We start from the raw sequence: 15,025 nt of genomic DNA, 5'->3' as shown, positions 1-15,025 counted from the left end.
CTTGAGAGAATTCTACACTTCATGAAATCGGCTAGCCCTCTCTAGAATAATACTAGTGCCGATTTTGTCAAGAATAATATCTTTATATAGTGTTACAATTAGGGCAAACCCTAATTGTCATGACTTTCCATTTCCTTGGATCCATGGGTTCAAATACACCATGGAGCATCATATGGGTTTTGGCCCAACTAGATAATCCATGGAGCAATAGCCCACTATACAAGTATGGATGATTTACACAATCAACCCATATATTTAATTAGTCTTCTTTTGATCACTTAATTAATCCTAGATTAATTCTTGATCAATACTAATTAAATAATCTTATTATTCTTATTATAAATATACTAGAACTTATAATATATTAATAACCATAAGTGTCTTATTTCTCTCATTTTAGTCTATCCAAGTGCATGATGCCATGCAACCCAAATGGACCATGCCGGGTCGGGTCAAGTCTTACCAATTATAGTTATGGACTTAGACATTAATCCAACACGCATAACATAATATAAGCATAATATCTCAACATCAAAATAAATACATGAAAGGAAATGTACCAGCCACAACATCGGGTGCGGTGTGGACCTCCTTCGCAGTCAGCTGAAAGGCTCTCCCTCGAGCTCTCGGTGCCTCGGCCTTCACAGGCCGACTCTCTGTAGCTCTGATGGTGGCAGGAGCAGATCCCTGAGATGCTCCGCGCAACTGCGGACACTCCGCCTTCCGGTGTCCGGTCTGGCTGTAGTGAAAACACATTGCAAACCCCTTGGGGCAGTCCTTGGCCATATGCCCCTCCTTGCCACATTTGTAGCAAGATCTCGCTCGACAGACTCCATCATGACCCTTGCCGCACTTCCCTTAAGTGCGGCCCTTCCGGCTCCCTGGTTTGGGATCAGCGGGCTTGGCCCGCTTGGCTGCCGGCTGAGACTGTGCCGGTCGCCGATCCCTCCCCTGAAACTCCGCTTCCTCCCTGGCCTGAGTCTCAAGCTCAATCTCCCTCTTCCGGGCATTTTCCTGAAGCTCAGCAAATGTCCGGTACGAGGAGTTCGCGGCGAACTCCCGAATATCCCGTCTCAAAATGCTCAAGTAGCGGCTCATACGTGCCTGCTCAGTGGACACGTGCTCAGGGCAGAACATCGCCCTCTCATGGAACATCCTCGTGATCGCTATAACTGACTCAGTACCCTGCTTGAGGGTCAGAAACTCCTGTGCCAAACGCTCCCTCTCCACCTGGGGAACGTACTCATCCCGGAACATGGTAGTGAACCTCTCCCAGGTCACTGCAGAAAGCTCAGCAGACGTATAATGCGCCGTCACAAACTTCCACCAGTCCTTCGCTCCCAAGCGAAGCTGGTTCAGCGCGAACCGAACCTTCAGATGCTCAGGAGATGAGCAAGTGAAGAAGCACCCCTCTATATCAAATATCCACCTCATAGCTGCCACCGGATCCTGTGTCCCATCAAACTCTGGTGGTTTGGTGTTGCTGAACTCCCGAAACTGCAACGCATCACCTCCCTGCGGTCTCGCAGCAACGATTGTTGCGGTAGCCGCTGCAACAGCAGCCTCAGAAAGAGCGGCATAACGCTCATCAAATGTCTCAATCAGTGCGGTTTTAATAGACCCGAACATCTCAGGTATCTCTGCTTTGATGACCGCAACCACCTCCTCATGGATGATCTGCCGAATCTCCTCATCACTAGCCCCGACGCCCTCCGGCATATGACGTGTCCTCACCATGATCAACCTCTAAAATACAACATACGATAAATTAGAATCCGCTCGAGCATACTCACACTCGACAATCCATCCCTCCTTGATTCTTGGTATTCCAAGATTCTTATTTGGACCGTGCACCGCCCCGGTGCTTTCAGTAGTACGGGCCCAATACTACTGTCCACACCGTCTCAGTACACACCCCAAATCTTCCTTGAATTTGTTTCTTTTTCAAGAAAATCTTTTACTCTTAGAAAGTTTAAGTTTTCTTTTGAAAATATTTTTCCAAATCCTCAGTTTGAGTTCAAATACTCCCGAAGGTGTACCCGAATCCCTCAAACCAATGCTCTGATACCAAATTGTAACACCGTGAATTTCAAAACAAAATTTTCAAATTTTCGTAAAACATAATTCAATTAATATTCATAAAACAACCATATTAATTATCCAACTCAAGTCAATACAAAATCCCAAGATCACAAATGTATAAACTCCGTGTGTGTGTACAGATCAAGCCGGTGCCTTCCTGCGGTCGTCACTAGTACCTGAAACAATAACATCAAACACTGTAAGCACAAAGCTTAGTGAGTTCCCCAAAATACCACATATAACAAATATTAGCCACTTGAGGCTATAACTCTATGGGTCCGTGCACCCAAACTCTGTGAACCCTCAGGTTCTAACTCTTTAAAAATGCACAGCATAAATCACATAGAAATAATGCAGTACAACACATCACATACATAGCATACAAATACTCTATAACATAACTCTGTTTACCTACTCAAGGTAAAGTATAGTGAGAAGACTCACCACGCGTATCTCGGTATCTCACGAATCCTGGTAATCCCTCGTGCTCGATCCTCCGAGCTCTAATCCTCCTATAACATCATATATCTCTGATTAACACTTTATATCTCTAAGGTTGACTATCCCTAAGAAGTCAACACAGGTCAACTCCGGTCAACGGTCAACGGTCAATGGTCAACTTTGATCGGACTCGGCGAGTGCGCTATGGCGACTCGGCGAGTCTAGACGTTTTCACCAACTCTCTAGGATTCCCTTCCTACACGTCGAGTACTCCCCCTGACTCGACAAGTTCTACCTGGAAGAATCGCGGGGCTACCCCGACTTAACTCGCCGAGTCTCAAGAACAACTCGGCGAGTCCCAGTCCGACTCAGTTCACCTGTCGACCCTCTCTAACTCACCCTGACTCACTGAGTCAACCTATGACTCGACTGGACCACTCACTGAGCGAACTCAAGGCAATCTTCAAACTACTCGCCGAGTCTGTTCATCGGACTCAGCGAGTCCATGCCATGCAACCACTCCAACTTGCTTCTAAGGTTAGATCTGCTTCCACAATTTATAGATTTGGCCTTCCTAGACTGATTCATCACGTAAAGCCCCTAGCTTGGTGTCCATAACACACCCCATGGCTCATAAATAGCATTTTGACCTAAGGCATAAGGATTCCAATCCAAAACCTCCATTGACTCCCAAAAAGCTTGGGCAAAGGGACACTCTGGACCTCCAAGGGTTTAGATCTATGGTTTAAATCACTTAAGGGACCAAGGGAGCACTAGATCTAGCCACAAGAGGGTTCAACAAACCCTAAATCAAAATAAACATCAACATGGAAAAGGATAGCTCGAAATTATTACCACAATAGTGATGCTCTGGATTCCAAACTTTCAGAAAATGGCTCCACTTGATTTCCCTTAGCTGGTTCTCCCTTTCCTTGCAAAAATGACACCTCCAAGATCAATAATGGCCTCCTACTTTGCTCTAAACGCTCACACTCGATTAGGGTTTCACTCAAGGGACTGGTGAGCACAAATGACGGCCATAAGGCCCTTTAAATAGGTCCCAAACCCGAGAAATTAGGGTTTCATTACACAGCGCGGACTCTCCGAGTCCATATCCTGGACTCGCCGAGTCCAGGCGCGATCCCGCGACCAGATTTGCGATCCTACTCGGCGAGTCTGAGCTCCAACTCGCCGAGTCCCCTCTCAGAACACCAAAATCATAAACATAAAAGATACCTGGAAATCCGGCTGTTACACATTGATTGCACCTAATCGCATTGGTAACTCGATGTTATAAAACGTGCCTTTGTGTATGATTCAACAAATAGTTAGTACAAGCATATGAGTCGAAGTTTATCCATTCCTTTTACCTTCGGGATAAAAGCGATATCTGTGGGCCCCTCAATGATTTGATGATGACAAAAGTAAGTGCTCGTCCGGGCCTGGACTGATTTGATTTGTTCAATTAGTCAGTCGTCATAAATCAGAAATCGGGAAACAACAAATGGACAGAGAGAATGATTATAATCCATGTCTCAGTCCATATGATATCTAGAATGGAGGAATATATGATCACTTATCTAATGGACAAGTCATTGACAAAGGTCAGAGTTCATCTACAAGGTCAGAGTTCGACAGAAGCTTTTGAGAGCTACGATTGCTAGTCGGGTTTTGAAGTCATACTTGCAATAATAGTTTTTAGAATTATCCAAGTGGGAGACTATTGGATTAATGTCTAAGTACATAACTATAATTGGTAAAACTTGACCCGACCCGGCATGGTCCATTTGGGTTGCATGGCATCATGCACTTGGATAGACTAAAATGAGAGAAATAACACTTAAGGTTTATTAATATACTATAAGTTCTAATATATTAATAAGGTTATTTAATTAGTATTGATCAAGAATTAATTTGTAATTAATTAAGTGATCAAAAGGAGACTAATTAAATATATGGGTTGATTGTGTAAATCATTCATTCTTATATATATGGGCTTGTGATCCAAGATTCCTTATGTTGGACTAAGTCAATGGGGTGACCCATGGATGCTCCATGGAGGTTAAAATCCATGGAGCATAAGGAATGGGTAAAGTCATGAGTTACATGGTGTAACCCTAATAGCCACCATATAAAAGAATCCCATGGCTCAAGAAATCGTACACTATGCGTGGGGGTGAGGGCAAAACGATTTCGTGAAGTGTTCTAATTTCTCTCTAAGTTATTCCAAGTGCTTATGGTGTTGTGTGAACCATTTGAGGTGTCACACTTGGGGCACTAGGCACTCAAGCTTCATGAAGACAAGCACCAACAAAAGGTATGTTATTCTAACTTGTGTTATTCAAAGTTTTGTATGCTAGAATAGTACAATACCTTGGAAAGTTGATATTTGCATGTATAATAGAGAAAACATAGATCCAAGGTATTTAGGGTTGCATGTACACTTAGGAGTGTTAGATTGCTCAAAACCCAACAACGAGGACGTACATTAAAGAGATCATGCGACTACACGGTGTACCAATATCTATTATCTCCGAAAGAGATAGTAGATTCACCTCCTGCTTTTGGCAGTTGATACAAAAGTCTTTAGGGACCAAACTCGATATGAGTATAGCCTACCACCCTCAAACAGACAGTTAAAGTGAAAGGACCATACAGATGCTAGAAGATATGTTGAGGGTATGTGTGATAGACATTGGTAAGGACTGGAATACTCACTTACCACTCGTCGAAGTCTCCTACAATAATAACTATCACACTAGCATCAAAGTCGCACCATTTGAAGCCCTTTACAAATGAAAGTACATATCCCCTCTCTACTGGGCTGAGGTTAGTGACATACAGCTGGAAAAAAGATGAGTGCCTAATAGCACACTCACCAACCCGGAAATCATACGAGAAACTACAAAAAAGATCGTTCAAATCCATGAATGGTTAAAGGCATCCCAGGATCGGAAAAAGACCTATGCTGATAAGCGACGAAAAACCTTGGAATTCCAGGTCGGTGACTGCATACTATTGAAGGTCTCACCATGGAAGGGAATGATACATTTTGGAAAACGTGGGAAGCTAAATCCAAGGTACATCGGGCCATTCGAGATCCTTGCTAGAATCGGTATGGTGACTTACAAACTACGGCTACCACATGAACTCAATAGTGTACATCCCGTCTTCCACGTGTCTAACTTGAAGAAGTGTCTGTCTAATGAGACTCTTGTGCTTCCACTCAATGAGATCTAGGTAAATGAGAGTCTACACTTCATAAAGGAATCCGATGAAATCCTAGATAGGAAGATCAAGGGAATGAAATAGAGTCATATACCAACAGTAAAGGTCTGCTGGAACACCAAATGGGGACTCGAATTCACTTGGGAGAGCAAAGATCAAATGAAACAAAAATATCCACAACTTTTCCCCTAGTTACAAGATCCCGTCCAAGATGCAAATTTCAAGACGAAATTCCCTCTAACAGGGGGATGATGTGACAACTAGGAAATTTTGTGTTAAAGTGTATCCACAATGTGTATCTATGTAACTTGAATGCAATAAATCTTGAAATCCAAAGGGACATCATTTGAGAGATTAAATAAAAAGATATGTATATATAAACTTTGAAATCCATGACGTAGTTAACCTTTAAAAGCTAAATCATTGGAATATAAAATCATGGAATTAAAACATTGTTTTATGATTTATGGCCTAGTACCCCAACAAGAAGGGGATTTCGGTTTGCCTAGGACAAAATCACCTCCTAGTAGGCACTACAAAACCAAAAAAACTACCCTAGAACACTACTAAGGCAGAAAACACCCAATATCCAAAGCACTAGGACCAAAATCACCTTAATAGGCCACACTTTGGCCGAAATCACCCTTAAGGGTTCATGGTTTTGGCCGAAATCATCCTTATGATCCCTTACCAATGCGATTTCGGTCTAGGGAAGGAAAAAGATAAGGTTAGTTTACTTTATGACTTGACATCTCACCCATTTCCAATAGGATAACAATATCCCACGTATTACCCATCAAATATCCATGTATTAACCCCCAGATTACCAAGTAAACATCCTATCATTCTCCTTCTTTTATTAAGGACGAGATCACCACTTATGACCTCCCCAATTTCCAATTCAAACTTCCAGCAAACTTCATTTCCTCTCAAGAGCAAATTTCGAGCTTACAAGTTCAAAAATCCTTCAAGTGATCCTTAGAGTTTTGATCAGCATTTTCGTGATACCCTAGTGTTAAATACATTCTTATTTTGGTTTCATTATCACACATTAATATGTGTTAAACACTTAGGATAATACTCTTTCCGAGGAAGTTCAACAATCTCACTCAAGTGTTAGGCTTGAAATCTTCACACCATCCCTTCTCAAACAACCTACAATTCCACTCAAGGTGAGTTCATACCACCACATTTTCAAGATTTTTTATGTTTTTAGGTGTGGGGGGGGGGGGGATTCAATTCAAAATTGGTTTATCTCACAAATACATGCATGTTTCATCTTTTGTTAAAATATAAGTCTTTATTTGTATAAGATGTGATTATTACTAGTTTTGTACAAACATTTGTATTTGACTAATTTTCAAGTGTAAAACTAACAAAATACAACTAGATCTATGTTATAAAAATCATGAGAAAAGTTATCATTTACAAAACTATAAAGTTTTTGGAAGCTTTTTACCAAAATATAGTTTTTCCAACAAAAAGGAGTGCATCCTATTTATTCCACTATTTTGTGGGTTTTACCCAAAAAATATGAGGTTTGATCTTACATGTGAAACTAAACAACATGATTACTATGTATTTATATAAAGGATTATGTAAATGTTCTAGACAAACAAACAAGATAAACTATAATTGGTATAGTTTGGAAGTCACAAAACTACATTATCTTTTTAGAAGGAACAAATAATTATTTAAAGGTATAATTATTTCATTTACAAGAAAAGGGGGGTTTTCCTTTCACGTAAATCGATTGATATTGGTTATGAGACGTTAGGCTTCACTGTACCCACCAGAGTACACATACTAAGACCTGCATTATAACCAGAGTCCCTTGTAGGGAGAGCGTGTCACTTGTGTATAAATCTATACATGATGGACAACCCCGTACCTAAAATGTTAGCTACAGTTAGACCGGTAGGTCTGGGGTGACAAATGTAACAGCTCCAACGTCTAAAGCGCGTCGTTCAGGCTACTAGTCGCATTAGCATGGTTATAATAACACACATAGAGTATCGACAAGAATTGATTTATGGTTCAACATATCTTAAATAGTTTTATTTACATAAAACTACATTACATAGTTTTCCAGTATAATATAGTTTATACATAAGGAAATATTCTTTCAAACGGTTTTTATATGAACACAACTGTATTTTACTACTTTCGTGTACAACAATACTTATACACTTTTGGGTCGTCAAGATTTAAGACTACAACTTATTTATAAATAGAATATTTGATTTTTTGGAAGTATAAATTGTCATTTTACAAGAAACAGTTACAAACTCCTTCGCATACAAAAATGCTTATAAACTCACCAACTTAATTTGTGACACTTTTCAAAATCACTTGTATTTTCAGGAAACCAGTAAACAGGTAACCACAAGGATTTTTGGTGGATGGGACATCGTCCCATCCTGCTATTTCATTTTTGTCACATGCATATGATATTATGTAAATAATATTTTCGAGTACAATGTAAACATACTAATATTCAATGTAATGGTTGTGATGCTTTGTTTCAGTTTTATTCAATTGTTACGATACTGTACATGATGTCATCCACCCCTAGACGTTTTTTCCGTTCTGATTTGGGGGTGTGACAAGAGCTCTGAACACCTAAAATGTACCAGACTTATGTTTATTCAAATAAAAATACTTCTACGAAGTTAGTCTTACAATCTATCTGAATGTTCCTTTAGTGTGACCTAATTCCAACGAAGATTCACATCATCTAGTGATGTATTCACCATATATCTTGATAAATACGATTTTGCATTTGTCATAAGACTCGAGGTCAAATGATTTCTAAAATCCTATCCTCCTGGATGCATTTATTATTTATACATTCAAGACTATGATTCCACAAATACATTTCAACCAAGTCTTTTGGAGTATTTGAAGAAGTATGCATTGTGTTCAATATGAACCATCCATTATTTAAACTAACTCTAACAAATATTCTCGGTGATAACGCTCTCGTGATCAATCTTGACAAATAAGACTTGCATTTGTTATAAGACTTGTGGTCAAGTGAAATTCCAAAATCCTATCCAAGTAGATATTTAATAATGTTATTCTCATCTATATGTCCAATAAAATGATTCCATATTAATACATCTTATTCAAATATTCGAATAAGTTTTGAGCTATTGTTATTATACTAGTTTCATAGATTTCTTGACTGTTTTTTTAACATCATAGAATGTTCTACATTTAAATAAGTCAGAACAACATCATGAAACATAGTATAAATAGTTTGGATCATAAAACCATAGACCAAAAATTTGGAGAGCAAAAGTTGTCTTTTGATCCTATAAAAAAATAGAAAGGGCTTAGTATTCATGATCAAATTATCTTCTCCATGTTTCAGTCTTATTATTTCATTTCAGTCACTTTGCAAATGTTAATGCGTAATCCTTAGTAAAATACTCAAAGGATTAAAAGTAATATTCCAATGGTATTATGAATTCATATATTTGATTGGATACTAAACATGGGATAATTAGTTGTCTTTTGATCCTGTGTATAGTAGAATGGCCTCGTAACCCATAATCAATTTATCTTCTTCATGTTTCAGTCTTTTACTTTCCTTAGGAGATATTGGACATTTATGCTTTATTGGCTCTTCTCTTATTTTGGAAACTAATAGCATGTCAGAACATATCTCAAAATAAGCCTTCCTATTTTTCTTGGCATTTGAGGTTAGATTAGGTATACCAACACTAATCGCCTTTTAAACCATAGGCAATTTACTTTTTTCTTCTTGGCACTTCCATTCATGATATCAAGTTTATGTGAGTATTTGAAGTTGGAGTTCCTATAAATTTCCATGTTAGTTCAAAATGGAAACCTAAACATGCCATGCAACTACTCCGTGGACATTTCAAGGTTATTCATATAAAAATCAAAGCGAAATGATCACATGTGCATGTCAGTGAGTTGGCTAACCCAAGTTAACTCATACATCAACGAAGTTCCATTTAACTTTAAATTGTCAGTATGAAACGTACCCTTGATAATTCTATTTCTTATTGTTTCAAATATATTGGTTGGAGGAGCCTTAAGGAGCGCTTTTATCTGAGACACGATCTTTCCTTTTGTTTATGAGAACTATTCTAAAACTATAAATTTGGACAAGATTGATCATTCTAATAGCTTATCATTTCAAAGATTTTGTAGAGATAGATTTTAGTAGATAACATTATAGACATCATTTAATATCAATTTCCATCATAGTTTGTTTTATTAGTCCTTAAAAAATTATTTAACAGGTTAGGATCTATATTTGGCTCTATAATATGTATAGGGTCGTCGTAAACACAACACAAAGTTATTTTGATTATCAATATTTTTTGTCATATTCAACCACTATGAAATTACTAGATCTTTAAGATTCATTGAATATCAGTGACACGTTAATCTCAAATTATGCTCATCTTAAATTCTATGATGGGGTCGCCGCAGATCATAGAACAGATGGTGAATCAACCATGTCATCACCAACTCAAGTTACACTTGAGATTTGTGAGTTTCATATCATTTGCAATTATAATCTGCAATTGATGTGTTGGTTAACCACATGAGCTCCATAAACAAATTATAAAGAAAATATGCAATTCTCATGGGTAACATAAGATTCAAGTTTTTAATAAAACATGATTTTTTTTTTACTTTAAAAAAATTCTTTTAACATAAACACTTATCATATTAAACCCTTTCGGTAACTCCACTGTCAAAATAAAAAGAGGCGGTAAGCTTTTAGAAAATGACCTAATTAGGAATCAGAAAGACTTCCTTAAACCTTTCATATAACATTAGAGTTGAGGTGTGTAGTCCATGTTAACTGATAATGTTTTAATTAAACATGTGAAAGCACATGTTATAATAGTCTCATACATACATACATATATACATACATACATATATTAATTTAATTTCAATATTCAAAATTATAAATTCAAATTATAAACCTTATTTAAAACAGTTAAATGTCAAGTTTAAATCGCTGTCTAAATAAAATTTCATAAAGTGGGGTTATGCAAAATTCGAGTTACAACAAATTTGTTTCTTACTTGACAAGTTAGTGAACTTGTCGAGTAAGTTAGGGTTTCACAGGATAAAAATTGATCAGGGTTCACTGTGTCCAATCGATTTCAAGGTTTACTTTTCAATTTCATTTTAAGGGATTTTGGTTATTTAAACCCTAGCTTAGGGTACAAGGAAAATCGAAAATAACCAACAGAAAAAGAAAATAATAATTTCGCACCCTAAAAACCTAAAATTGAAAAAAAAAACCTAATTTAAACAAACAAGATTCAAATCATTTTGGAATAGCAGTGCAAGTAATTATGAAGGAAAGGTCCTAATACAATTGATGGGTTATAGACATTCAATACACACAATTTCACAATTGAAGACTTAAACCAAATTCCTATTTGTACATGTAACCTATAATAATCTAGGTCTCAAACTATTACTGCAACCACTAGAATAAATATAGTTACATACTTCTTTTGCAACTAGTGACTTTCCATCTTGTGATATTGTCATTTCTACCTTTCATGGATAGGAGGACCCATAGTAGGAATCCCTATGGAGGAATTACACACAAGATTCCAAAAGAGGTGAACCAAAAATAACTAGGAGATAGTCTTGATCCAAATTACTACAAACCCTACGAGGATTAAGAAATTCGATCTTCATAAATGTAATAGAAGGGATAATAAAATTTCCTAGGATGGAACGAGCAGTAAGGGTTTGATCAAGCACCATATTTATAGGTCTTGCATCCTTAACCCAATTGCATCTCCTATCCCATGTGGGATAGATGCATATTTTGAAGTTTTTCTTATCCCTTAAAGATTTTGGAATATTCCAATTAGTTAACTTTTAACAAATTAATATTTAACATTTTTAATTAATTAAAGCTATTTAATTAATTCCAAAATAATTTCCAATTAATTTATTAAAACATAATAAATAAACAATTTTTTATTTATTTATTATATTCAAATGGGTCATGAGAACAACCTAAAAAGACTTCTTTATTATTAGAAATATTACTAATAGTTGATGATATTGAACAATTTTTCCAATAGAAGATATGGTTTTCCAACTCCTAAAACACATTGATTGTGGTATACAACGGTTTGGAAAGGATGACGAAGGTCACAAAGATAGGCTCCGGTGAAAATGTTCTCTGACAAAATGGGCTGCTTCAACAGCTCTCAAAGCTTCCGTCAATGAATGAGAGAGAGAGAGAGTTAATAAAAAATCATTAACATAAATAAAAGATAGAAAAAGAAAATAGAATGGGCAAATTTGTTATTTTAAGCTAATTTTAAAATCTTACAGAGACAAAAACACAAAATTTTAGACAAGTAATGCTAGTCTAAAGCATTTTGTACCAAAATAATAATTTTTAACTAAATATAAGGACCGTTTTTACAATTTTATCTGTATAACTATAAAACAATCTTTTGACCACTTTATGATTAGAGTATTTTTTTGACCATCATCGTCTCCTTTATAACAAATATTTTCAAAATGTCCCTTTTAATGCATTGACGTAATTTTTCTTTTAATTTCATAACGGTAAATCAGTCAAAATCATCTTTAAGATCGGAAAACAGGATGCTATGTGGGTCAATAGCGACCTTACATCTTGAGGTATAAATGATATAAATAAAAAAGGTTTATAATTCAGTGCCCAAAACTTACATTTATCAATAATACACGTGTCAATCTTTACTCTTATATTTTATTTGATACAAATGTTTTAATATGTCCTTAGTTTGTTAATGTCGCATGTGGACTATTTGGAGAACACCATGGATCGTCTGTAATGAACTGCATCCAAGAATCGTCTTTATCATCTTCATCCAAACACGACGATGACGCAATGGGAACATCCGGCGACATCGTTTCATAATCATTGGTAATCGTTGGAGAATATTGTGACATTGACATGCTCGTATGTCCATTATCTTCCAGTTCAACACACACTCCATTTTTCTTGAAAACACGACACAAGGCATAAGAGTCCTATATACATGAATGACAACAATTAAATATATATGTAAATATATAAAGACGTTTAGAAACAATAATAATTAAATAAAATGTAAACCGGTAAATAAATATTTTCACTTTATAATGAGTAGTCATGGAGAGAAGATACTTTTGTCCGATTAGAGTAAAAGAAAAAAGTAATTCGTGACCTTTGCTTTGCAATCGGGGATATCTATGATTCATCACTATCACAAGCAACGAATATATATATTAAATATATATAATTTTTTATAAGATTTTAAGAAACTAATTTCTGAAGGTTAATAATAAATTCATTACTAAATCATGTGGTGGAGCTAATGATCGAATTATTGTTTTCAAATAAAGGTTTGCAATAATCATTTTGAACATCCAAATACATTATATATTAATTAATAGGGAATTTATATTAATAGAACGATGAAATGATACCTGAATACCCAATGTGTCTTGACAATCTTTATCGTCGAGTCGATATTCATGCATTACCCAATCTGTTCTAATTCCTTGTGGAGCACGTCCACGATAATACACTAATGTTTTTTTCATTCCAATGGCACGATTCTGACCTTGACTTGTAACTCTTCGATCTTTACCAGTTGATTTCCAGTATCCAGCCCTTGTTGCTCTGTTAGTTCTGAATCCGTTTGGATATTTTCTGTCTCGTGGTCCGAAAAAATACCATTCGGGATCTCGACTTGGTAAAAATGATTTTTCTGCTCATTGCACATATTTTATTTTACGTCATTAAAATAATATTGTTACTAATTGGAGCAATCATTATGAATAAAGTGCTTCCTAGATTTTAAAAATATATGAGAATATAATGACATATTCATTTAGGAAAATGATAAAATAATAAAATATTAATAAGTACAAATTTGTAAAATGTTAGAACGGAAAGCCTCATTTCTCACCCTTCCTGTATTAAGTGATTATTTCTCGTTAAGTAAAATATATAGTCGATCATAAGCATCCATATCTCTATTGATTTCATTAATTTCAAAAAATAACACCATCTTAGGGTATTTATTTATTTATTATTTATTAAATCCTAAGCATATATACACACTATTTTTAAAGGAAATAAAAATGAACATCCTGGATCTTCAATGTGGCTCATTTTCATCGGGATAGGGATTTAAATATCGTAAATAGATACTAATTTTCTTCGGTGCTTTCTAACACATTTTACTCAACTAGTGCAAACACTACCTGTAGACATAATTAAAGTTGAGCTTAAACCTTACTACGGGTGTGCAAAAAATCTGAAAACTTGACCAAAATTCTAAAATTAAACTGGTTGTTACATTTTTTATTCCTAAAACCGAAGATATAGGTTCGATTCAGTTTTGATAAAAGCAACGCGAATCAAACCAGCTGTAGATGTAGTGGTTAACAATCATCAGCTAATATTGAGATAATTAGGCTTTTAGTTACTAGAAAAACACTTTTTTTTTGGTCTATAGAAAACGAAAACCTGAAACTGAATGGTTTTATACGTAATTAAGTACGTTAAAGAAAAAGAAAGAAATTAACCTGCTAACTCCCATGGTTCACATTTATAGAGATCAACTTCAGGAATGATGTCAAGTTCAATCTCTTGACCATGTATCTTCCTTTTAAGATAGTAATTCACAAGCTCTTCATCTGTTGGATGGAACCTAAAACCTGGAGGCAATCCCGCTGGCGCCATTTTTATATATTTTTCAGGGCAAAAAAACTAACGATCTGATCACACATATATACAGGTTTTTTATATGTTATGTGTCGTCTGTCTTGAGATTCAAAGTGACATGTCTTTGAATCATCTCTTTCGCTTTTTCTTTTTACAGATTCTTGGACAAACGTTTCAGGGAAGCCATTTTCACAAGCAAATTAATGGCTTAACAAATGGATTGAAACTTTCTTCACGTAAATAAAGTTAGGGGTTTTGAGTTCGAATATAATACACGACACTTGATAATTTGTTTTCCAGAGTGTTTGAGGTGGTAATAGTGTCATCTTTTTTTCTCTGGAACGTCATGTTTACTTTTGGTTTTTTATATGTTTACATGCCGAAACTTGTGGTTTAGGTTACGATTAAAGAAATGATAAAGAAATGTCCAAAAAGCACATGTGTGTATATATGTATATATAAATAATGAAAAAGAAATGTCTAAAAAGCACATGCATGATTATGTATTGTATGTGTATATGTGTATAAATATGTATGTAT

The 15,025-nt window shown here is 35.9% G+C and overlaps 1 protein-coding gene across 1 annotated transcript; it reads right to left on the bottom strand.

Annotated features, from left to right (window-relative positions):
* Positions 1-12,438: 12,438 nt before the first annotated feature.
* NAC057 (NAC domain containing protein 57) lies at positions 12,439-14,692 on the bottom strand. The gene is made up of 3 exons (XM_078977552.1): positions 14,347-14,692; positions 13,240-13,523; positions 12,439-12,801 (listed from the first exon to the last, which is right to left on the bottom strand). The coding sequence occupies exons 1-3, from the start codon at positions 14,501-14,503 to the stop codon at positions 12,547-12,549; spliced, it is 696 nt and encodes a 231-aa protein (XP_078833678.1). The 5' UTR covers positions 14,504-14,692; the 3' UTR covers positions 12,439-12,546.
* Positions 14,693-15,025: the final 333 nt, after the last annotated feature.

The sequence above is a fragment of the Lactuca saligna genome, chromosome 2 (assembly GCF_052625555.1).
Source record: "Lactuca saligna cultivar CGN05327 chromosome 2, ASM5262555v1, whole genome shotgun sequence".
Taxonomy (NCBI): Eukaryota; Viridiplantae; Streptophyta; class Magnoliopsida; order Asterales; family Asteraceae; genus Lactuca; species Lactuca saligna.
The sequence above is the reverse complement of the archived record's forward strand: the minus strand, read 5'-3'. Positions and strand labels throughout refer to the sequence as shown.

Excerpts from the sequence above, each read along its gene's own strand:
- NAC057 (XM_078977552.1), bottom strand. The coding sequence starts at position 14,503 with ATGGCGCCAGCGGGATTGCCTCCAGGTTTTAGGTTCCATCCAACAGAT. Across the intron at positions 13,524-14,346 it reads TGAACCATGGGAGTTAGCAG|AAAAATCATTTTTACCAAGT; the intron begins GTTAATTTCTTT and ends TGCAATGAGCAG. Across the intron at positions 12,802-13,239 it reads AAGACACATTGGGTATTCAG|GACTCTTATGCCTTGTGTCG; the intron begins GTATCATTTCAT and ends TCATGTATATAG.